At 37.0% G+C, this 26,426-nt stretch overlaps 1 protein-coding gene and 3 long non-coding RNA genes across 4 annotated transcripts; 2 read left to right on the top strand and 2 right to left on the bottom strand.

The window, feature by feature from the left end:
- Positions 1–734: 734 nt before the first annotated feature.
- LOC149096619 (uncharacterized) lies at positions 735–26,200 on the top strand. Its single transcript, XR_016204558.1, has 4 exons — positions 735–809; positions 1,777–1,843; positions 6,775–6,849; positions 26,154–26,200. It is a non-coding gene; the product is annotated as an uncharacterized LOC149096619 (long non-coding RNA).
- Positions 2,644–3,673, bottom strand: LOC149096620 (uncharacterized). Its single transcript, XR_016204645.1, has 2 exons — positions 3,575–3,673; positions 2,644–2,686 (listed from the first exon to the last, which is right to left on the bottom strand). It is a non-coding gene; the product is annotated as an uncharacterized LOC149096620 (long non-coding RNA).
- On the top strand, positions 4,046–5,768 carry LOC149096621 (uncharacterized). Its single transcript, XR_016204646.1, has 2 exons — positions 4,046–4,179; positions 4,621–5,768. It is a non-coding gene; the product is annotated as an uncharacterized LOC149096621 (long non-coding RNA).
- On the bottom strand, positions 13,433–16,058 carry LOC149096622 (uncharacterized; the record flags this gene model as incomplete). The annotated part of the gene is made up of 1 exon (XM_089281323.1): positions 13,433–16,058. A coding segment is annotated over one exon (2,298 nt), but the record flags the coding sequence as incomplete, so codon positions are not given.
- Positions 26,201–26,426: the final 226 nt, after the last annotated feature.

Here is a 26,426-nt window from a genome sequence, read left to right on the forward strand (position 1 = left end):
TTGTACGCTGTAATTACTTCGAGTCCTCTTTCAATTTTTAATTTTTATTTTATTTTATTTTTAGATTTTGCACTTTTCCTGGTTTTCTGAGGTGTTCCGGGTTTTGGGAGGTGTTCCTGGTTTTAGGTGGTGTTCCAGGGTTTTTTGGGTGTTCCGGAATGTTCTGTGATGTTCCGGGATGGTCCAATGTTCCGATGTTCTGGTATTCTGGTGTTCCAGTGTTCCTGGAAGTATTACATGCCCAATTTTGGTTATTAATTTTCAATTTCTTTAGTTTATAAATAAACCATTTTCAATTGGTTATTTAGCAAATAACCACTTTGCAATTTTGGTTATTTACAAATAACCAATTTTCAGTTTTGGTTATTTAGCAAATAACCACTTTGCAATTTTGGTTATTTACAAATAACAACATTCATGTGTTGGTTATTTGTTAAATGACCAATCTCTCGTTTTGGTTATTTATTAATAGCCAAACTGCAGTGTGCTTATTTACATATAACCATACTTGTTTTGGTTATATACAAATAACCATGCTAAATAATAAAATACATTTGGCGCCCCATGTTATGAGATCGGTTATTCTTCTTATATCAGGTAAAGAAAAATAATATACGTTAGCAAAGGAATGAATGAATACCTTTATTAAGTGTCAAACTAAAATAGCAGTAAATAACCACAAAATGGGAACATTTCCTTGAGTTTGAACTTTGTGCTCTCCTTGTTTTGCAGATAACGCCTTCTCTCCACGCCATTCATTTTGATCAATACTGCTGGATACACAAACAAGCTAAAAAAAGTGTATCTTGGTAAGTTTTTAAAACGTAGCTTCTGGTAGACGTTTTTAAAATGTTGAATAACTGATGCTATTTCATAATTGTGGTGCTAGATTTGCATGACACACGTGACTAATTTTCCTTGGCATTGCATTAGTGCTGAGGTCACGCTACAAAAAAAGTCACGGAATGGATTTTGTGCTAAAATGAGCTAGTGCCAAAAAGTTATTGCATGAACACCGTAAAAATCTTCGTATTATACGAATTGAACCAAAATATGTTAAAAAAAAGCTTTTAAATATCATAATACAACAATCGCCTTTATAGTGAACATTATGTTTTACCAAATAAAATGCGTGACGTAATAAGATAAATTATCTGTTTTCTTGGAATATGAGGGAACTCCGCAGTTTCACTTTTGAAACCTGAGATTGTTCGAATTCGCTGTGGTAAGTACAATTATCCTTTTACTGTCTAGGGGGGTACCCTCTACATGTATACTTGCCAGTTTATATAATTAGAATGAATAGTTTGATTTCCGTGGGTGCTATGATATTCACAAAACACAATGTTGGTTGCTGATCGCAAAACCGATTGCTGAAATAAAACAGCTGTCTGGTTCGATTCAGTCTGGTTCTGTCGGAATTAGGAGAAAGAATTTGTGCTTAAGGATCGGTTCTTCCGCCAGCTGTCTAAAGAAAAGAATATTGTTAGCAACGGGATGTACAAACACACCCCAGAGAAAAGTTTCCCTTAGCTTATTATATTGTTGGAAAGGCGGAAGAATGAAATTGCTCATATTACCATGTCCTTTAGGAAATGAATACAGATGGTAACTTAGGTCTTTTGTGTGCTATGAGATGGGTTCTTCTTCCCGTGTCAAACAAAGAATATCGTTAGCAAAGGATGTGTAACACACCTCAGAATCAATTCAGAGGAACGTTTCCTTTAGGAGTCTGAACTTTGTCAATTTTAAAATTTTGCTTTCCTTGTTTTGCAGATAACGCCTTATTTCCACACCACTGATTTTGATCAATACTGTTGGATAGGCAAACAAGTATATCTTGGTAAGTCTTTAAAATGTAGCTTGTGGTAGACGTTTTTAAAACATTGAATAACTGATGCTATTTCATAATCTTGCCCTTGTGAGATAACTTTAAGAATTCCTAGGAATTCCTAGGAAAAAATTCCTAGGAATTCCTAAGAATTCCTAGGAATTCCTAGGAATCTAAGGTGTGAATTTTCATGGTAATTCGGACTCGGAATTGCTAGGAATTCCAACTGAAATATACTCACCTTGAAAATTCCTTAAAATTCCCAAAAATTCCTAGGAATTTCTGAGAATAACTTGGAATTTGTAGGATTTTCTGAGAATAGGTTGGAATTTTTGGGAAAATCTGAGAAAAACTGGGAATTTTGTATCATTTGTAGGCCAGACAAAATTTTGATGATAAATGCCCAGCATTAAAATAACAAATAAAGTCACTGATATCACATCAAACAGGTTTTAAATGAATGGTTTATTACATTGACTCTCATGAATTTAAACATAAGAATAATCATCCTGTTTCTTTTTCATTACGTCAAGAATCAAAAGTAAAACTGAAAACAGATATGAAGGTCAAACTTTTACATGTTTGATAAAAAGAGAACTTTTTCAGATAATTTACTTACTTTTTTAGTTTACAAATCCAACAATTTTCCATACACAAGATTTTACCTTAAATTATTGTTATTGTGTGGAACATATCTGGATTTTCATGATTGTAAGGAATCAATGATAAGAACAAAAGTGAGACATTCCTTAAAATTAAAAAAAGGCTGAGTAATTGGGCAAACTTAGCTGCTGTTCAGTTATTTCTGTTGATTCTGCAGCTAGCCTCTTCATCTTCATCTTTGTTGTATGACACCTAAAACAAAATTTAAAAAAATACAGTACACTGCGATATATATGAGATACTGTAAGACTGAGATCCAAATATTTATGTGCTCACAGTTTAATACATGCAGCTAATTAAGGCCTGACTGTAAGGTGGTTGAAATGCTAAAAGAGAAGACTTGATAATAATTATCCCCTCAGAGCTTTATTATCTAGCTCTCTGCACGCACTGCAGGCCTATGATGCTCCCTCATCATAGGCCTGCAGTGCGTGCAGAGAGCTAGATAATAAAGCTCTGAGGAGATAATTGTGAAGGTGCTTGTGTACTATTGATAAATATGTTACATAAATCTTGAGCTTACAGTAGATTAAATCAAGGTTTTCCTTCTTCTGTCAGTGTATCAACAACTCTCGAATTGGAGGATATATATCACGGTTTTTAGCCAAATTTAGACATTAGAAATATTAAAAAAGACACTTAAAACAATAAAGGAACATTTAAATAATAGAGTAAACGCAAAAGAATATACGGATGGACAAAAATCGAAATCAACACGGATTGCCATACAGTCAGGCTGAAACACACAGGAGACATATCAAACTCATGCAGACTGTGGCTGCCTCGTTGGAGTTTTTGTCAAGAACTTTGACTGGGATCAGAGAGGACTGCTATATTTGTTTCGTTTGAACAAGTGTGGCGAGAGAAACGACTTGTTCTTCGCAAATCAAATTGTTTAGGCATGCCCTCTGGGCAACCTAAATTGTTTCAACCTTGCTTTTGAGCCAGAATTCATTTCATGCCATGACTGAGTGACCCACTCGTGTATGATTCGTGATGACAAAGTTCATTCAAAAGCTTTTGTCTAAATAAAAGAAGTTACTTTGTATAATATAGGGTTACTTGAATTCGATTACTCACCAAATAATTTTGTATACAGCTAATCTGCCCTTTGAATTTTTCCCCGTTGAAACATCCACAGTAAGACTTTCTTTTAGCTCCAAATCTTCGCCAAGAATAACATGTTTCTCGTTAATGATACTCACGCTGTTTTCTTCTAGTCACAGGACCGCGGCAAAAACCATTTTGATATAATTTTGGAAGTGAAATCTACTAATACGCACGAGCGATCAACCGTTAACGCTGAATTCAAAGATGGGCGCCAAAAGAGAATGACTAACGCGATCTTTGTCACGTTCAGTCTCGAGGATAGTCACGTGAAAATTCGCGTGCTGTGATTGGTTCAGTTGATCAGTTGAGGAGAGAATGGAAACTGGAGAAGAAGGAGAGAGAGACTGGCAACGAGGTTGCCAGACCAGTCGCTTTCGATGGTAAGTCTGCTTCCCTTCCCACGCTGTGTTGGTGGTCTTTTGAAAGATGGGTCTTGCTTCAAAAGGAAAAAACTACACAAACTTTTTACGAAGAAATCGAGGAAAATGGAACGTACTTTAACTAGTTGATCTGTTCCCGACGGTTGTCAAGATAACAAAGGATCGTGAGGCACTTAAATCAAGTTCACTGCAAAGGTAAGGAATCCAATTTTATAGGGATTTTCTGTTATGATAAGTTATAATTCTAAATAAATCAAAGTAAGCAATGCATTGTGTCCTCTTTAAAAACCCCAAAAGCCGAAATTCACCTAAAAGGTTTCAGATCGACCGGAGAAAACGAGATAAATTCTGCGAAATAAGCTTAAGCTTGTTGTAAGTCCACCAAATCTATTTTGAGAGCCCACGTGTTTCAACACCCAGTCAGCACAATGCAGCAAGTATAAATTTGCAATGCTTGTCATTTTTTCCTTTGAATTATTTATAAGGATTAATATTATATGAGATCTATAGTCTTTTCAATACATCAAGATGTAGGTGTTTTTTTATTTGTCATTTATTTATGTCAGTTATTTATTTGTTTCCCACTGACTCATAATCTTTTTTATTCTTTTGATTTTGTTGTGTCATGAATTAAAGTGACCGCGAGGACAAGGAAATACAAGAAACATGTTGATGATCCCACTATACCCATACCAAAATCTACAAGATTTGACCACATAAATTGCTTAAAGCAGTCTTCGCAGGCCAGTTGATGTCATCTCCCTCTCTTGCATCACTTTTTCCTGGAGATCATTTCCAGCACCAGGAACAGAACACCTCAGAGTTTTCAGCTCGCCTGAGTGAGATGGCTGTTGGCAGAAATGTTGTGGATGACTTTGATGGACTATGGAGTCAACCTTTATGCAAGAATTGAAGCTTCACAGAAGCATTTGATGAAATTGAGTTGCCTATACACTGTACCTGAAAAGACTACAGAAATACCAATTGATGTAATACACACAACAACTCAGATTTGTCCACAGACACTGATTCAGATAATGATGTTGAAGTTTCTAGTTCTGACTCCTCTGAAGAAATTGAGAACTCTGACACTGATGGCCATTCACTGGACTCCCCTGATGAAAGTGAAACTAATTGTTCACAAGAAAAAAACATTTTCTGCCAAAGAATATGCCTGTATGGCTATAATCTGGCCTTAATTTCAAGACATTGTATGACAATGAGAGGTTACTAAAGATATCCTTGTTTTAATGAAACTACGGGTAATTTGTCCAGAGAATGTCACAGTACAGTTTTACAAATGTACAACAAGTGTGTGGAAACTGTGAGCTTTTCATTTCTGACATCTGTGAGAGATGTCTTCCTCTTTTTCCTAAAGTCATAAAGGATCAAGTCAAAAATAATGTTCAACAGTGGGCTGTGATGGGTATGTGTGTGAATCTACAATTATATTAAATATATACATGCATATATATACTTTTGGATTTATTGAAATTGTAAATAATATATATACATTTATGCTGACAGAAATTTTTTGCTTAATCTATTTATCAAATCTGAGAGCATCCATTTTTCTATCAGTTAAACTCTGGGTGTTTGATTTAAGGGTCCATACGGGCACATATACACTAACAAATCAGGTTGGATCTAAAAAGCAATGTTATGAGTGCTATAGTTTTATGTTGAGTTGTCAGACTTAAATTGGAATTAATGTAGTAACATTTGTTTGGAAATAATTACCTTGGAGCTTGACAACAATAAAAAGGTATGGAACTCCAGGGAAATGATCCTGTAGATTTTTACTAATTCACAGAAACTGATTCATGCACTGAGTTCATCTTTAATTTTGACATTTTGGGAAATTTATAGAAATTTCAAACACAATATTTCATGTGTTTTAGCTGTTCCCAAAAATTCCTAGATATTCCAAACACATTTTTTAAAACAGTCTGGGAAATAATAGGAGTTCCTAGGAATTCCCAATAATTCCCAGTCATACTTTTCACTATTCCCAAATATTCCCAGAATTTCCAAGGTCTTGGATTAAGCATAATTTGCATGGCTTGGAATAACTTGGAATTCCTAGGAATTCCCAATAATTCCCAGTCATACTTCCACTATTCCCAAATATTCCCAGAAATTCCAAGGTCTTGGATAAAGCATAATTTGCATGTCTTGGAATAACTTGGAATTCCTAAGAATTCCTAGGAATTCCTAGGAATTCCCAGACTACTGGGAATTTATTTCGCAGGGGCGGTTTTAGATTTGCGTGACACTCGTGACTATAATTTTCCTTGGCGTTACGTTAGCGCTGAGGTCATGCTTCAAAAAAGTCACAGAATGGATTTTGTGCTAAAATGAGCTAGTGCCAAAAAGCTATTGCATGAACACCGTAAAAATCTTTGTATTATATGAATTAACCAAAATATGTTTGAATTCGCCATGGTAAGTACAATTATCCTTTTACTGTCTACCCTCTATATTCGCCACTTTATATAATTACAATGAATAGTTCAATTTCCTTGGGAGCTACGATATTCACAAAACACAATGTTGGTAATTGATCGCAAAACCGATCTCTGAAATAGAACAGCTGTCTGGTTCAGTCTGGTTCTGTTGGAATGGAGAAAGATTTGTGCTTTAGGATCGGTTCTTCTGCCAGCTGTATAAAGAAAAGAATATCGTTAGCAACGGGATGTATAACACACCCCAGAGGAAAGTTTCCCTCATTATATTGTTGCATTGAGTTTGAGCTTTGTCAATTTGTATTCTGCTCTCCTCGTTCTCCAGATAAAGCCCCATTTCCACCTCATTCATTTTGATCAATACACATGTACAGTTGGATCAAGAGAAACTTGGAACTCGGTAAGTCTTAGAAACATAGCTTTCCGTGACGGTCATTTATTAAGAGTGTGTCCATGAGAAAACCAGGCAGGAGGTAATACAGAGCAAATCACCGATTTTGCTCAAACTTGGCACAAATGTTGGGTTTAATTTGGTGGGTAAATGATTATGACAAAAAATTAGGTCAAAATATCTTATTGCCTTCAACTTAGGGGGACCCCCTTATTAATTTATGAATATTTAATTAGCCGTCTTTGGTTTAGTATCTCTTCAACAAGGAAGGCCATACATGTGAAAATGAAATCCACTGGATCATGTTCTACTATTATCAGTCTCAAAGCACAGATATTCATTTAAACCAGACAATTTGATTTCATATAAACTCTTGGTCTTCAGCCATCGTATACGTAGCTTGATTAAAAATATGAAACAAACAGCGGTGATAAACATGTTAAAAACATGCATTTTGTGAACTTGATGTTTTGTACGCTAGTCAACATACATTTTCAAAAGTATAACCATTAAAATTTTTGGAAAGCTATTTATACTGTATCAATGGGGGTCTGGAACCTAGACAGAAAACATCTGCAGTAGATCCACAAGGACAAAAAAATTATTTAAGTTTTCTTAAAGGAGAAAGTCAGTCCAAAAACTGTATTTTTTTCCATCACCAGTAAAAAGTTCACATTGAGTTGAGTAACTCAGCGTTGTTTTAGGTTCTGAAGTAGATGTGATCCCAATGAAAAAGAAGTGAAAAGTTCGATACTGGGAGCTGCCATTTTGAAAGGATCTTGAAGGCCAGGCCGCATATCCGTGACTTCATTCAGTCCGAATTGGCACGAAGCTCAAAGGCTAAAGCTCTCCTTTTCTGTTCTAAATTCATTTATTCAGTTGTGAGCTAAAATGCTGGGCCCCGGGCTGTAAAACCCGAACCGAAAAGGATAGGGAAAGAGGAGTGACTTTCCTTAATTTGCCTGCAAAGAACAAAAAATTGCCAAAGAAGTGGTTCAAATTTCTTTAAAATTACATGTCAGACTAACCCGCTTCGGTTTTCTTTTATCGAAAAAGCATTTTTTCGATTTATAAATCTTTTGTGTGAGCCGAAAACTCAGAGTGTGTTTAATAATCTGCCTTGACAGCCAGGGATGAGTTAAAATACTTACAAATTTTAAATGTTGTCTAATTTGATTTGAAATACATTGGAAGAAGTGGTTAATTGTACATCAGTCCTATCTATATATCGACAATTACCGAAACAAAGAAGTCCTACTATAGTGAAATCCCGTATCCGCATGTAAATAATATTTTGTCTGAAATGTGTTGCAATTTGTTTTCAATTTTTTCAACACAATTCATCATTAATTAAGGACGGTTTTTTTTCATTCACATTATTTTTGGGAATTATAGTTGCTAATGAAAGCAGTGCTATGGAAAAAATGAAGCTGCAATCTTACTGCATGCTTTGTCAAGTAATGATGCCAGTAAACAAGACACATGCGATACGAAAAACACACTTGCAGAGTCAATTTTCCTTCCGCTGGTTTATGCATGTAAAAGTTGTAACTATATACTTTTTTCTTCTATCCAAAATTTATTACATATGCTTAGCTTTCCAACAATACAAATTACAATTCTCACAAAAAAGTCTTAGGTACTGATAAGGAATGTCGTCAATTTCACATTTTACGTCAGAGACATCGATTTCACTTCGCATCTTACATTTAAAGTCACTGCGTATTTCACAAGAGTCCATGTAGTCCATATATAAGTGTAAAGAAACCTAGGCAAACACGTACGAGCACGAGCAAAAAGTATCCAAATCTTATAAGTAAAAACACAGACTTGTGAGGTGGAAAGCATCTGCCCGATTTAAACACACCATTGAAAACTCGTCAGTTTCTGTGATGCCAGAACTCCCTCCGCATTGAACTGCCAGTAACATAAAAATGAAGACAAATCAGATCCAAAGCACTAAACTGGGGATTTATTTAAGCCACCAGTTCAATTCTGAGAGCAATTTACAACTAAAAATAAACCTCCTCTTCCACTAGCTGCGTCCATTGCAATTGTACTGCAAAATGTACTGTACCTTCCATCTTGGTGACCTACTCCGGCTGTTCTTGGCAACAAACACATTCTCATGAGTTTTATAAACCTGCGAGCCATGCGAGCCAAGGGGCGAGCCATGCGAGCCATGCGAGTCATGCGAGTCATGCGAGTCACAGTACAAATGTTAAGATTTTTTATTTGTTACATTTATATTCGCATGAGAACAAGAACAAGAGCAACAGAACAAGATGAATGAGATCTCAATATTAAATTCTTGCAATATTAAATTCTAAGGGAAGAGACAACCACATGCAGCAGTCAGCCAACCGACAAAGTTTTGATAAGAACGAACCTGTTAAAATTACGCGATTCACTCACCATTCTTGACGCCAATACACGCTGAGTTGCCCTGAAGTACTGTTCTCTTTTTTCTTGAATGATTTTCAACGTGGATATCAATGAATGACAGGTGTCAATGGATACCATTCACCTACCCATTCGAGTAGCGGTGGGGCGGTGGAGCCGTACGTTTCTCTCAGAAAATTTTCTTTACTTTAGTCTTGAACCTTAATAAATTTTTGACACATTGTTTTTATTTTTTGTGGAACCTGGGCAATTTGAATAGACAAAATTTTCTCCAAACAACAAAAATATGAAACAAAGGGAAAAAATCATCAAACCCAGGGCAGCCATTACTATGACGCAAGACTCGGCACAATGTACAGATGTTTAGAGCATTTTTCATATTTGACACACCAGCAATAGTTCTGCACCAAAGCGAGATTAGGATTTTCTTCTGGGAATATTTCAATTGTAGGCACTTTTGTAGCTAAATTTAAAATTAATTTCCTAGGGAAGGAGGGTACCCTGGGAGTGAGGTTGTACTGTTTATACTCGTCCCCAGGTCCCCAGGGTCATCTCCGCTTTCAAGATGGCGGTCGGACGGTTTATAGTGATAGTTTCGTGATAGTCGGGCGCAAGATCTATGTTTCTTGGTGAAAAGTCGACAACCTGGAGGCCCAGACCAATTAAAGAAAAAAAATACTCGCGAAAATGGCTTGCATGACTCGCATGACTTGCATGGCTCTCACCGTGGCTCGTATGGCTCGCTGGCTTGCAGATTTAGCAGACCCCATTCTCTTTGCGTCGGTATGGTTGCACATCTCTCACAAGTACACCACAGAGCATTTTCCAACCGATCAGTCAATTCAACTTTATTATCTCCCGCGGAATCACTAGCATGTTCTGGTTTCAAGAGCAGCCATACTAAAGCTCAAAAGAACAAACACACTCTCGGATGGAATGACGTCACGAATATGCGGCCTGGCCTTCAAGATCCTTTCAAAATGGCGGCTCCCAGTGTCAAACTTTTCACTTTTCATTGGGATCGCATCCATTTCAGAAGCTAAAACAACGGTGAGTAACTCAACTCAATGTGAACTTTTTATTGGTGATGGAAAAAGATACCCGGTTTTTGGAGTGACCTTTTCCTTTAAAAATGGATTAATCACGTCTTAAACTCAAGTTTAGTTGGTTTAAGCTGATGTTTAAGACACTTAAAGTGCCACTGAAACGAAATTTTTGTATGTGAGATTTTTGGTTAGTAATAAAGTTTCAATCTTACTTGGAAACACTGCAATTTTTTTTTCGCATACGGTAAGCGAAAACTGCTTTTTCAGCCGTTCGAAGTTGGCTGGTTGAGCCCAAAATTGGCGGTCATTTTGGCGCGGCCAAAACAGCCTAGTGACGTCACTGGTTGTATTACTCTCATGCCGCGCTGAAAATTTAGAGTGATTATGCGAGAAGAGATTACTGTTCAAAGCCCCCCAAAAAACATCTTAAGGACATCTCAGAGCTGTAAAGCAGATAATAACAATAGCCTTAGACATAAAGAGGTCGAGACTCGATTCTGGGGCTTTCCAGTCTATTTAATTGAATATTTGCAGGATATTTTTTGTAAGCAAGCAAACGAGTGGGAGTTCTTAAATCGCAAAATGATCGGGACTCTTGGTGAAATGGCCAGCACTCAATTAAACAATATCTACACTCATAAAGTAAAAAAGACATGAAAACAAGGGAAAGCGGCTTTTGAAAATATGATCCGGACTGCTACTGCACGAATCGCAGCAACAACGCTTCGAGTTTTCGAGTCGCTTTGCTTCGAGGAAACCGGACGCTTTTTGAGTTTCACAGCGGACGAGATTGTGCCACAGTGACCTTTAGTCCAGTTGTATCTGCTACATCCTACAAGTTATCACAACAGCAACAATTTAAGAAACCCTCTTCTTTTATATGAGGGAGCGAATTCAAACTATAAAGGTAAACTAAGCTGCCATGACCCTACAGGTATGTTTTCAAGAAACGAGAGAAAGCGTGTCAATGTCGGCGGCGAAAGGTCATAATATGCAAATTAGTTCAAATTCTGTTTAATAAACCTTCGAAAGGAGTGTAAACTAGTGACGTTTTAACGAATTGTTTTGAACTTGGATACTGTTAAATGAAGATCATAGACATAAGTATGTGCTAAAGAACTCAAAGTAATCCATCGGCCGTGAAATATTGCAATTGGGAGATACGTACGTGTAAAAGAGAAGCGAAATTCCCGCTTTGTTTACACTGATACGTATGCGGCGATAAAGCAAACCCTGCTGCGGATCACAATTTTCAAAGATACATTTTGTCTAGCACAAGAACTCTCACTTATTAGTATCATAAAAAGATGCCCTATGTGTGCAAAGAAGTATTCGACTCAAAGCTTGTGGACCGTTAATAACTTCGTGATTGTGCGGATGGCTGATGCGCTTACGGCTTTTAATGCAGTAGAGTTGCCGAGGATATATTCGAACCTTGTTAATAGGCCTTAGGTAAACGTGAGAATCCAAATTTCAGAACCAGGCTAAAAACAAACGACGAAATATCGTGTTTAGACTTCAGGACGTGATATAAAAGTTGCCACACTCGTGTTCGAAATCTCCAATCGAGTACTCAAGATGTTCGAAAAGTATACTGAACTGTTCTAATCTGTAGCATTTATTTTGGTGAATCTACACTCTCTGGCGCCCTCCAACGTTTATGATGTGCATTTCCTGTCAAGGCTGGACAGATATTACAAGGTAGAAAACTAGTAGGTATTGACAATATGAAAAATAAACTTGAATAAATCAAGTGAAAACAAGAGAGAATCTATAGCGCTTCGAGCGTGAATACAACCAGTGACGTCACAAGGTCCTTAAACTCGGTTCCAGAGCCCGGACACGGTTTTGCTCCAAAAGTCGATTTCAACAGCTAAAAAAACCACTTTCCGTTAGGATTCGACAGAAACAAAGTTCACCATTACTTTAAGCACGTTTGAAACTATAGATTGGGATAATAAAAGAGAGTACGAAAATCTCGTTTCAGTGGCACTTTAAACCTAGGTTTAATTTTCACCTAAACATAGCTTATACTACCTTAAGACTAAACCTTAATGTTGGTTTAAGGTGACATTAAACGTGTTCCAACAACCACACTCGTTTAAGTTACATTTAATAGAACTTTTCTGAAACATTCTTTTTAAGTAATGTTTAATCGTAGTAAAAGAAACTTATTCGTAAGCGCTGTTTTAATGCTCTATTAATGATGGCAATCAAACTTGTCTGAAACACACTTTTAAGTGCTGCTTAATTGATGCATGTACACAGAATTTCCTCAATTCAGTCTGTTCTAAGTTGTTGTCATGTTTATGGAAATTCTGGCTCAAAATTTGCCGCTTCATTTTCCATATGAAACTCTTGCCATACATCGATGAACATTTGATATTCAGTGATCATACATGAAGGATCTAATGACTCTCTTCACTCCGCATGCGCAGTTCGAGGCAGCTTCGCTAAATTTAAAATGGCGGAGCGAGGTAAGCGTCTGTCCCGTCCTCCGAAGAGGTTAATTGACGAGTATTTACCAGTGTTTAAAGCTAAGAATGAAAAGAAGATGAGAAAGGACAACCAACTGTATGAAATTGAAATTCGCGAGGTCGATAAAGAGAAGCAAAGGATCAAAATTCACTACAAAGGTTTTCGCGAAGATACAGATGAATGGCGTGACTATGGGGATGATTTTTTTCCATTTGTGAGACTTGAGAAAGCATATATTCCTCAAGAAATTTCTTTAGAAGATAGAAAGAACAACCTTTACGGTCAACTCTACAGGGAAGTAAAACGGAAACTGTGGTCTGGGCGTCGTGATGACCCAGATATTAGGATTGAACTCAACATGAACCCTGATGTATTTGATCAAGGGCTTGGATTGGTGGTCAAAGCATGTTATCAGAGACAGAGAGAAGTATATCAAATCACCGATAATCATGATTTAGATGATTTGCTGGGGCTGAAATGGAACGAAAGAATATTAAATGAAAATGGAGACTTTGCATATGTGATCAACGGTACAGTTAAATATTGGTTGTCCAAGAAGAGCTCAATTGTTGAATATAAATACATTGGAGCCAAATATATTAAATCAGAAATAGAAGACTCACATATGTTAGTGTTTACCTTTGTTCGAGGTGATGGCAACAAAATACAATACTTAAATGGGGCTTTTTAATGAAAATACAGAAATAACATGTTGAACATTTACAATAGTTTTTTGTCATAACTCCAGTGTAGATATCAGTTATTCAGATTCCAAATGCTCTTTCTCAGTAGAGATGATATACTCCCTTTTCTTTAGAAACCCTTAATGGTTGTTGCATATCAAATTATACTCCCACAGTATGAGTCTATACTCTTCTCGCAGCTTCAAATGCCAAGGGAGCATAGAAAGCTACTTGGTGTTTGATGTCTAGTTGCAAAGTTTTCATCATGAAGTAACTGAAATCTGCACTGGATATAACAGAAACTCATCAGTTAATCTGTTACAAGCAGACATTTCTGTTTCCACTGTCCATTAATTTTGATGAGATGTGAGCAGCATGTGGCATGTTCACAGTTGACACACTTGTAGGAACAGGTTTTGATTGTGTGACCAATATTAGAACAGTTGGAACAGGCATAGCTGTTTTTAACCCTCACATAACCACCTGCCTCAAGATACTGAATTCTATTTTTCTTCAGGAAAAGTTGCTTAAGGGCAGCAACCCCTCTATGATTGGTTGAGCGAAAATAGTCCTTTGATGCCCTGTCGTTATACTTTTCCATTCCCTGCTGGGTATAGTAAGCAATATTTTTGTATAACTTTAGAAATTCAGGAACATGGGCATTAAGGGCATGCATATATGGTGTCACGTCCTTTGTTTGATATAGCTTAAGAAAATTTTCAAACCAGCTTTTAATCTTAGTCTTGAGCTGCATGATTTCAGTGTCACAGTGGAAATCAAGCTTTAAATCCCCAATGATATCCATGAAACCAGCCCACAGATTTTGAATTTGGTTACCCATTGTTTCATCATTGAGAAGTGATGAAATTTTGATATTTTCAAATAATTTAAGTTTCTCTGGACCAGTGAGATCTCGGTATTCCAACTTTTTGGAGTCCTTACCTATATGCCATTGAAATGATATGCCCAGATTTCTAAGGAGTGTTTCATAAGCTGCCATATGTTTATATTTATCCCTTGGGAACCCATTTGTAAATGTATCTTTCTTCTCGATAGTATCCATCCTCCTCAGTTCTCTAATTAATAGTTCAATTAAGTTATCTGAAATTCTAAGAAAAAGATGTAATGTATCTATAACTACATGATCAAGAGGAATGAAAGGAAATAAGGGATCATGTTTACAATTATATTTCTTTGATTTGGCATATTTGCTTATTTCTTCAAGGTTTCGTGCCCCTAATTTTAAGTCAGTGAGGGACCACTGTTTATTATAATCCCATCTCTCTATTCGAGGACACTTACACCATATACAAGCATGGTCTTGGTTTGCGGCCCCCAATCCACAGACACAAGCCAAAAATTTCCAATCCCCCCCCAGAAAGTACTCAATGGTATACGTTTTATCATTTACTGTAATTTTTGTCAGTGATGTCATCTCACTGCTGAGATCAAAAAGACTTTCCTTTAAATTTTCATAATTCTCAGTTGTCTTAACAATTGCTAAGATATAATTTCCTTTCTCGCCCATTGCCGCTTCTTTCTCATTCAGTATAGTATAAGTAAAATTAACAATCTTTAACCTTTTACCAATTTGAGTTCCGTCCCCGCTGAACTTGACTTTGATAATGTCATCCTTGAGCTTTATCCGTTCCAGCTGCTTTCGGAGACTGTCTTCGAACTTTACTTGCACACCCTCTGCTTCTCCTGGAGTGGGGCTTAAGGTCCAAGATGCATTAAGGTCGTTGATTCTTTTAATGACCTTGGACAATTTGGGGAATTCTTTGGCTTTTGCTGAAAATTCACGCCAGGCCTCGTTGGAAATGTTGAACTTGTCTTTTAGATACAACCACATGTTCAAATCATCTACTTCTTGGTCGGTCATTTCCTTTTCCTGGTTATCTGTAAAAGGAAGTTCGTCTTCTTCCAGGAGCCTGAAGGTCTCGAGTTTTCCCGTATCTTCGTTGTAAGCCTCTACTTTAGTTGCCACATAATCGTACAAACCAAGAAAGGAAAGTGTTGCGTGACATTCTTCTTTTAATTGCCTCTTCACGCGAGTCTGATGTTGTGGTGTGTATTGTCCAAAAGATTTTTTTTTGGCAGGGCCTCTAGTCTTTTTTCCAGAATTCATCGCAGCTACCTTTTTGGCCAGACGTTTAAATCGACGTTTGTTGTAACTGTCCCTCTTCTCTGCCGTTTTCAACACGCTTTGAAGTCTCTCCTCAAGGCGAATCCTTTTAGCAGCTTCTTCCGTAACAAACTCCTCAAGTGCCCTTTTTTGACCTCGAAGGATTTCACATTGTGTCTTCACTTTCTGCACGTCAACCTCATTATAGTAAATTTTGAATTGATATTGCGGTCCGGTTTTCCATCCGTTCAACAACTTTGCCAGTGATTTTCCTCCCGCCTTGCTCGCATGTCTATAAGCCTTTTGCAGTACTGAAATCTTCTTTTTGAAGACGTTCAGAATACGGCTGTTAACAACAACATCGCTAGCACCAGATTCTTCAAAAATTCTTTTCACGACAGCGGCTATGGCGGACTCGTAACCGCTTTCTGCGTTTTTATTCTCCTTTGATAATGTGTAAATGAGAAAGCTGAAAGAAATGAAATGTAGACCCCGTCAGTTAATGTTATTGGAAAATTTTGACTCAAAACGCTAATTTGATTTTAACCTAACAATATTTTCACATCTGCTACCTTTTTATACGATTCCTATCCTAGTCCTCAGTACCCGAACCAAGCCTTCCAACGGAGATAAAAGGTTCACAGAAATAAGATGATCTTAATAGGCACACTTACTTGTTGATTTCGTATAGGAATGAAGGAACAGCATCTGCCGAAGAATTGCTTCCCGTACCTTCCGTATTGCCAGTTGCTCTGCTGCCCGGTATTGAAGACAGAAGCAACAGCACCAAACACGCGACCAAGTGAAACTTCAGGGCCATGGGTCCGTGGAAAAATCTCGATCAATATTGATGAATTTGGTATCGAAACGCGCGGAAATCTATAATTTTTCGAAATCTGGCGGTAACTAAGCGATCCCAGTATGCACTAGGAAGCTATGCCCTAGTTTTCCCCGTCCGATCTATTTTTACCCCTTGGAGGCCTTATAAAAAACACTCAACTTGCCAAAAGTAATCGCCAAAGTCCGTGGATTTTTTTCAGCAGTCGACAACAAGATAAAGGAAAAGATATGTGTTAAACATGTAATTTTCGAATTCCGGAGGTAACCTGACATGAATCTTCAAACAAAAAGCAAACGAAAGGAAAAACTACAATTTTTACTAATATTTTGACCGAGATCTACTGTGGGCGTGGTCACTGGAAATATGAGAGACCTTTTGTTAAGAAGGAGTTTCATATGTTTTTCAATTAATAGTCTTATTCTTAAGCGCTGTTTTAATGCTCTATTAATGATGGCAATTAAACTTGTCTGAAACGTACTTTTAAGTGCTGCTTAATTGATGTATAACACAGAATTTCCTCAATTCAGTCTGTTCTTTATTGTCATGGTTACGGAAATTTTGGCTCAAAATTTGCCACTTCATTTTCTTTTTTCAATTAATAGTAATGATAATATTGGATAATAATTTGTTGTAATCTACTCAGTTGTTTTCATGATTACAATTGTTTGTAGAAACACCAACCCAGGGCCGGGTTGTTCAAAAGCTGGTTAACGCTAACCCAGGATTAAAAGTTAACCGAGGTATTAATTTTTCTTGAATAAAAATGTTTTCTACTGCTTATGTTTTGTGTAGTTTAAGCTTAGTCAAGCTCAAAACTGAAGGACAAACAATATAAACAGAAAACCTCACCGAAAAGTTACAAAGCTAAATCAAAATTATCGCTAACCCAGGGTTAGATTAATCGGGCTTTGAACAACCCGGCCCAGTTATTTACTGAAATACCACCCATGTATGTACACAATAACAGTTTTTTCTTTTATAAGTGTCTTTAATATTCACAGCATATGATCATGACGATTAAATTCCAAATGTGATAAACAGTTCTGTGTCAAGTACCATGTGTATATAACTTTTACATAACAAAATTATCCTATCTTCCAACCATTGATCACATGGTACTAAAAATAATCTGCAATGTTTGCTTTCTTGAATAGAATGAAAGCATACTTCTTGTAGGCTTAAACTAACAGAACTACTCGTAACTTTCTACATAATAAAATGCCAAAATACACTCAGATTAAAGAGTGTAATGTCTGTAGTGTTAACCTCTATGGGCTGGGCTTACACCTGAGGGGAGAGGCCATTATTGGCTTATTAGAAGTTTATGCACCCACTCTCCCCTTCAATGATTGATGCTGAATTTGTCTATGATTAAAATATAAACTAAAGTAGGTGATAGTAATTCTAGTAATTTTATTATTCTTAAGTGCTCAGTATGAGAATGGCTTGAGGTTTTTTGATATGCCTTGGTTTTCTTTTTAGTACTCAAGGCACAAGCACTTAGGCAAAGTCAACTGAAGTTGAAACACTAAATTCAACTCTCCAATAAGGAAGTGAACACTTCCCTGTTTCACAAAGTGAAATAAAACTTTGAATGTCTCACTGTCACAATTTTATTTTGCAACCAAAGCAAGCAGAAGTTATTCAAATGATGATATTGGGTAGCCAGTGCTTGTAACCTTGCAGCTATTTCATTTTGGCAGCAACTTTGAAGCTAGAGCCCCAAACTGTTTTTTACCTGTCCACAGGATTCAACGCCTTTTTACTGGGGCCTATTTATTTGTAGATGAAGGGAAGCTCATGACAGTTTGTCCTATTCCACATCGTGCCAGTATTTTACCAGTCCGTTGAATTTTATGGTATAAAAAATAAATCAATTATTTTGCATGTATTTTTAGTGCAGAGTGCACTAATGGGATGGTTTAGGGGGCTGCTGTTCGCTAAGGCACTAACGCCATAAGGCACCAAAGTGCTAACACAATAAGGTGTAAACTTCATTGTTTGTTGAATTAATTAATTTCGATTAATCAATTAGCTTTGCAGGAAGGGGACTGGGTGGGGTAACTATAGGTACCCGTGTGTATTATGCAAAACGCGATTTACTCACATTGCTTTCGTAGATACGTTGACAGAAATATATATATGGTTTTGCAAATCTTGTGCTATCCTTGTGGTGCTATTCTCTTAAGAGCAAAAGAAATTTGCTCCAAATGCAGGCACAGATTAGTTAGCGTCAAAGACGACTATATCTTAGCATTCTCATCCCCAGAGGCTGCGCTCCTTTTGGTCAGCACCAAGAATTGCGACCTCTGGGAAGGTCCAATTTTCTGAGCATGTGCAGAGTAATTGTTTCGTATTCTCAGCCAGTAAGATTTGTCAGACTTGACTCTGAGCATGTGCAGAGTGACGGGAAGTCCGTGTATTGCGGACGTCCGGTGTTGGACCTTCCCAGAGGTTGATCCCAGAGGTCACGATTCTTGGTGCTGACCAAAAAGAGCGCGGCCTCTGGGGACAAGAATGATATGTTACGAACGTTGAGTACATGTACCTTTCCTTGTGGTAGAATTAACATAACATATAAGACGCATGCGTTCTAGAATTGCTAGAAGTGTGGTAAGTGAACTCTGTTCTCGAGTTCAGATGCACGCTTTTTTATTTTTTGAGTTATACCACACTCGTTTTGGCCGGTATTTCAGGTAACGTCAATTCTCCTTTTTTTAGTCCAAAGAACATTTCTGTGACTGTGTATCTTCTGGGATCTTCCCAAGCTTGATTCAAAAAATGTCGTCTACTGTTTTATAACTATTAGGTGTCAGATAAACATATTGCTTCTCCCCAACTTGTTTGTTTCCTCCTCTATGAAAGAGAGCCAAAATTTTGGTCAAACTCTCGCAATGGATGGTCTAAGCAGAAGACACAGAAGCTGTCAGAATTAAGTAAATGCAAGGGGAGGAAAATCAATGACATTGGCAGGGAAAATGAAGAATGAAAAAAATAGGAAAGATAACAAGAACCCGCAATACAGGGATTTTTACTACATACTGGGTAATGTCTCGGAGAATTAAGGATCAAGGATGTCACATCTCCTCGTGTACTCTCCTACCGTTGCATTTTGAACTATTTCTTAACAGTGCCAGTGGGTTTAAATTCATTTTTGTCAATTTAGCTTATAAACACCTCGCACTAAGTTTAGCCACTCACTGAAGTTTAAGCCTTTAAAGTGCAGGTTTTCTTTATGAAATTTGTCATCGTTCCCGCCATTTTGAAGAGTACTAAGAAGCCAAGCCACGTTTTCGTGACGTCATTCCGACAAGCCTTTTAAACCTACCACTCTGGGTTACGGCTACTCTTGAGCCATATTATTTTAAGCCAAACACGCTTCAAACTCCGAAAATGATAGCAGTGAAGATAGTGAAGTGGATAATCGCTTGGAAAAAATAAACTGATTTTGCTGACCTTGTGAAGGATGCAAAGTCAGTTGCAGGTTTTTCTCCTCCGCGCCAATTTCTAGTCGGACGGAATTATGTCATAACGCGGCCTGGTTGCCAAGTACAGTTTCAAAATGGTGGCTTCGGAAGTCGAAGTTTGGGATTCTTTTCAGACGAATTTCTTCAGGATAGCAGGCACTTTTTAATTAGAGGCTGAGTGGAAAAGCTGAATGTTTACTTGCTCTAGGTGAAGACAAAAAAGTAAGCTTTTTGGAGTGACCTCCTTTAATGAACCTCATAACTCATTCATGACTTTTTACCCCATTGGTTTGGTCGGATGTAGTGCCGGATAATTGTATTGTTTTGATCAAGGATCAAAGGATCGCACTCCTTCTGCGCATACCTGGCTCTCCCACTGGAGACCCGCTCCCAGATTACAGATGTTATGGGGTGCACAGACTTATTTCCAGCAGAGTGTAACTGAACAGTGCATACCTTCCTATGCAATAACGCAAAACTTTATCAGCATTCTTCTTTTCACCTCTCAATTTAATTATTTATTTTATTTATTTATTTATCCATAAATTTTTTGACCATGTTTGGGCTATTTGGGGTTTAACTGTTTTGTTAAACAACGTTTAACATATGAAATTTTGAAAATATGAAAATTTGATATGAAATAATTAGCTTATCGTTAAAACGATAATTGCAAGTACATTACAGTACATAATTTTTTTTTCCAAGAGGGCATGCACGTTAACGAATCCTGCAATCTGATTGGTTCTGTCTGTTTGGTTCTGTTCAATCTATCTCTGACCACGGTCATGGTAATGCTTTCGAAGTGGGTGAAATTATCGTGAGTGAGCTAGCGGTAATCGTCAACCGTTACCCTTTTTACACTTCCATCGATGATTAATCTACACAGGTTTATCTCTATTCACTTTAAAATGGCAAGGAAAGTCACTGTGGGTAAATTCAAACAAGTGTTTTATTTGTGAGAGTTGTTTAGTTGTTTGTAGCTCGGCTCCGTAATGGAGCGTAATGTGTTTCTTTCGACCTACAATTTAAACTAAAAAATTGGCAGTTTTCAGTCGAGTTAGTACCTCTTTGATCGTTGGGGTATTTGAGAGAATTTCTATGGAAGACTCTTAATGAATTTCCTCGCTTTCTGCTTTTCAATTTGCAGTTTAAAAGTCTGATTTCAAGTGATTTTAATAGCAACGAGTGACAGAAATTGATTTCGTAGAACAACCTCAAACTTGGCCCAAAATTTCTCATCGGAAAAACAATTTTGTAGAATTTACGGGTCCTGTGGTGAACTAAACGCATTAAATGTTAATTTGTAAGAAAAGTATCTATTCTTTGATACTTTGTGCCTAGTATCTAAGTTAGTCAATTTACCGCAGGAAAAAAAATAGGTCAGCAAAGCGTACTTGTGTGGGCTTAGATTTACTTTTATTTTATTCAGTTGGAGTGCTAGTTTCAAATGTCAGTATTCGCGAGTTAAAGTATTACAAGTGAATAGGCCATCACTAGAAAGATAAAGGTATAAATTTAAATAAATAAAGTAATATTGATTATTAGGTATCAACATAGGTGAGTTTTTATTAATTTTTTTGAAGACTGTTTACAGATATCAAATTAACTTGTACATGTACTGTCAAGAGGGTTTGCTGCAATATCTAAGCCAGTTACATAAGAAAGTCAGCAACTGAGAATTCAACAGTTAGTCCCAAATAGACACCTTGTCAATGGTGTCGATTCCACTGAAGTTCTGAACATGTTTTGTCCTGACTGGAAAGAATGTTGTCACATGGAATAAGAATAATCAATTTGTATACAGGAAGTAGGTTCTTTTGTTGATTGTCGGCTTTAAGATGATGCAAAATGTGGTAAAATGTCACTGTAAATGCAGTAAAAACAATATAAAAAAAACATATTGTTCATATAGTTTGCATGCTTCTTTTGATACATGTAGATCCTTGTGATGTTAAAAGAATATGTTGATGATTGACAAGTGGTTTGCATAATAATTTCTGGATAGAAGAGTGTATCCATGGTTGTTTCTGGATTCAATATTAATCTTCAAGTGCCTGTTAGCATACAGTTGTATAAAGAGTTGTGTAAAAGAGCTTCCAATGACTCGTGTGAAAAGTATACAGTAAAGGTTTATCAGCTGGAACTTGATGAAAAGTCTTATGCTACATGACAAACATCAAAATTATGTCTAAAGGAGTGTTCCACATTGCTCAGTGTACTTCACTCTGGTTTACTAGGTTCTTATGCTCATATGACCTGGTACAGATGTCCCTCATAGTAGGTGTTATAATTGTTTTGTTAAACCCAATACTACTTTGATCGGTTGGATCCGTTTTAAAATACAAAAAGATAATAACATATTTTTATCATGCTATTCACAGTGGGAAGTTAATTAATTAAATGTTATTTGAAGAACACAATGCAACTGTTATCAGCTTTTTTAGGAGAATTTCTTGTACACACATTCATTCACTGTAATCACATTCCTGGTCGTGTTGAACTTGATGCATATGAGCTTGACAACCACAAATCAAGACATGTGCAGGACACCTTTCATTTTGAAGGGACCAGTCCATGTTTGTGAGCAAGACAATGCAAATATAATAGGTTGTTAAGCTCCTCAATGCTAACCAAAGTGTACAGGGTTCGTACCCTTTTTCAGAAACAAATTTCCAGGACTTTTCCAGGACTTTTCTATTATTCAGATTGATTTTTCCAGGACTCTAAAATTCACATTAACCCTTTCACTCCCAAGATCTCGATGTTAATTCTCCTTACTGTCCGCCATACATTTCATATTTTTTTACTTGAGTTTAACAGATTTCCAGGACCAGTAGCCCTTTTCCAGGACTTTCCAGTCCTGGAAAATGCCACAGTAAAATTCCAGGACTTTCCAGGTTTTCCAGGACCCGTACAAACCCTGAGTTTATCTCCCAAATGAAAGGGGTATCCCATGCAAATCCTCAAAGTTAAATTAAAAATATGTCAAAGCTGTGCTCTGACGTCTTTAAAACTGTAACAAACAACAAATGTAGTAACAATGACTTAATACATCAAGCATGAAAGAAGACCATGTTTAACCATATTTCTAAATATGGAGAAGAGTGTTTAAAATATAACACACAGCTGATAATTTTTGACAAAATTTGAGATGTTTGAAATGTGATGGAATGTGGTCTTCGGTGTTTGACACACTATATACACAAGTACACCTATCTTGTCAATTGAAACTAGAACTAAGGAGAAAAAGGCGATTTAGAATTACATTATTTATGCCAAATAAGATCAGCTATCCAAACACCATCACAGTTATGATTTACATTGTTTAAACTTGATGAGTTATTGATGAGTTTGAGAAAAGTATTTGCTTCTGCAAGTGAATTTTTAATAGACATATATTGGGCATTGTCTGATATCAGGAGTAAGAATAATGAACAATGTATTAAGGTCATTCCACTGAAATAGAACCTGCGCTGAAATTTTTGTGAAACTTTGCCTATTAATTGTTTATATTATAGGAACTTAAATTTTGAAATAAAAATGAGGGGTCCCTGCATGTTCGTTTAGGAGCAACAGCACCTTGTTTATACCCAATAAATCCTTATACCACCATGATTGTAGTCACGTTTGCTTGCTAAATTCACGTTTCCGACGATTGTTTTTTGTTCTACACTGAGAATTGGTCCATATTTGTTTTACACAGATAAATTGATTACTCAATTCAAAGCAACAGGAAAAAATGATAGGTCACCATACTTGTTTGTGAGAAAACGACGATTTACCTCTATGGCGAAGTCCAGCCGTAAAGAAAAAGCCGCCATTTTTTAATGCGCGCGCCCTAATCATGCTTGAAATTATGCGCACTAGGGATGCGCAATGCAATACTGGGGAATGACCTTAAGGTAATTCCCCTGAAATAAAACTGCACATAGATTTTTGTTCAAACTTTGTCCAATGAGTATTTATGATATGAGAACTTAAATTATAAAATGAACTAGTGAGAAAATCTCAGATAGTGCAGAGTGTAATTTACATCTCTGATGCAGTAGTCAAACAGGTCCTCACCCCTGCTGTTCTCTCCCTTGGTAGTCACCTAGGCCTTTTCCCCTTTGCAGAATATGAGTTGACAAAAACTTGATAAGACATTATAATCTTAGCCGTGTGTATGTTTCATGTTTGTGTTTTGCCCAAAAATAACTTACAATTACCGTTTGTTAAGACGGTTTTAAATTTATTGTGGTATTTTATCTTGAGTTTCGTTCATTTTGTAGCATTACTTTTCACACCAACGCTTGTAATTTGATACTTTTGTTTTCCTGGCCAATGTATGCAACAAGATACCTTTGTTTTCACGAAAATAAAAGAAAGATGTGTATTTTTTTAACTTACTGCTGGAGATAAATGGAATATAAAAGTTAAATATCTGCTGAAAAGTCGAAGAGGAACGATTTTGTCTTATTCAAAACGCAAATTATCATTTCACGGATAAACAAGAACTGATCTAATTACCAAATAGTCACGTCGAATCACGGAATAGTGCGTTCTAATTCTGTTGCCAGCCGAGTTGGTGTAAACAATAAAACCACATCAAACTAATACGCAATACGTTCGAGTAATAGCATTGAGGAGCGTTTCAACGAGAAATATTGAAGGTAGAGATCTTCACTTGACCGAAATTATATCCCACATAGGTGAGCGAGTCACCTCATCGACTGATGAAATTAATTGGAGGTTTCAGTAAGTACCACGGAGTCTGCGACAATAATAACGAAGTTTCTTTTGTCACAAATTTACTTGTTTTACATGTTTTACATGTAACAAACGCGGGAAAGTTTCGGCTGAATATGAACTTTGTGCTCTCTTTCACAGAAGAGGAAACAAGGAAGCTGCCAAGGAGAAGCAATATGTTGCCATTCTCTATTTCAAGCCTGGCAAATACACAATACTTATGAAACAACAGACGACATTTCTTGAATCGAGCTGGGGAAGATTCCAGAAGATACGCAGTCACAGAAGCGTTCTTTGCACTAAAAAAGGAGAAGTGACGTTACCTGAAATATAACTGCTATCCCCAGCCAAAACGAGAGTGTGATATCACTCATTTACAAAAAATAAAAAAAGCGTGCATCTAAACTCGAGAACGGAGTTTGTCACACTAGCAATGCTAGAACGCATGCGTCTTACATGTTATGTTCTACCACAAGGGAAGGCACTCAACGTTCGTAGGTAGTCCCGTATGAAATGTATCTTTCACCTAACATACAGTCAACTTTGACGCTAACTAATCTGCGCATGCGTTTGGAGCAAATTGCTTTTGTTCTTAAGAGAATGGCACCACAAGGATAGCATGAGATTTGCAAAACCATATATATATATATATTTGTCATGTTATGAAAGAAAGCAACGTAAATATGACAGGTTTTGCGTAATGCACTCGGGTACCTGTACCCCACCCAACTCTCCTTCCCGCAAAGCTAATTGATTAACTGAAATTAATTAATCAAACAAACATTAAAGTATACACCTTATGGCGTTAGTGCTTAGTCCCTTAGCAAACATCAGCCCCCTAAACCATCCCAATAGTGCACTCTGCACTAACGAGGCAAAGCATTTTAGAAATGGAAAATAACTTACCTTGAACACTGCAACCAACTTGCGACAGTAAGCTGTGGAAAAATATTACATGTACGCAGCAATGGCCGCTGTATCGAACGCTCACGTCATATAAGCCTTCTCAATTCCTCCCAGAAGACCTCGTGATATGCGACACGTAGACAAATAAATTCCGCTGACGGTAGCATGGTGGAGGCTGAAGCCCCCACAAAAAACATATTAACCTCAGGCTTGAAAATGCTGCCAGAGGCCGCAGGCTTTGGGCAGCATTTTCAAGACTTTGGTCACAGTTTTGAGAGTTTTTCACCATACGGTCCTCCCAGCCGGCAAATAACATGTACTTGGTACTGAGCACGTATCAAAACCCTTTGGAAACATATTACACTATTCTAAGTACCGAAAATAATAAATGAATATTATAATAACAATATATATCCCATAATCCTCTGCGCTGTATATAACATGTTTTACTCCTTTGTACACATTTTCTGCTACGACATTACTTGTTTGTGAGCAAACCCAGCCTCCCAGCCCCGGCATGACGCGGTGTCAGTCCTTCATGCACATGAATATACGGGGTACGGCTGTCCATACTCGTGGACAGCACCCATTTTCACCCCTCCATATCTCATTCTTATATATTCATGTGTATCGAAGGTACTTGGAATATACTACAAGTTAAAGGAAGCTGTGATAAAACAAAGGTAATGATAAAAAACAGTAAAAATAGTAATACATGTAAACTGAGTACGACTCAACAACAACAAGAATGACCACTATATTTTCATCTTGCTTTTTCATTGAGTTTGGGTAGAAATATGATCGATCTGTCTGTCACGGTTGGTCACGCAATCTCATGTTTGATTTCGCGGATATGTGCAATTTTAAGTGCTCTCTCATAGACCACAGCCTAATTTCCCTTGAACAAAA

Source organism: Orbicella faveolata, unplaced genomic scaffold (genome assembly GCF_042242905.1).
Source record: "Orbicella faveolata isolate gen_17 unplaced genomic scaffold, um_ofav_v1 contig_48, whole genome shotgun sequence".
Taxonomy (NCBI): domain Eukaryota; kingdom Metazoa; phylum Cnidaria; class Anthozoa; order Scleractinia; family Merulinidae; genus Orbicella; species Orbicella faveolata.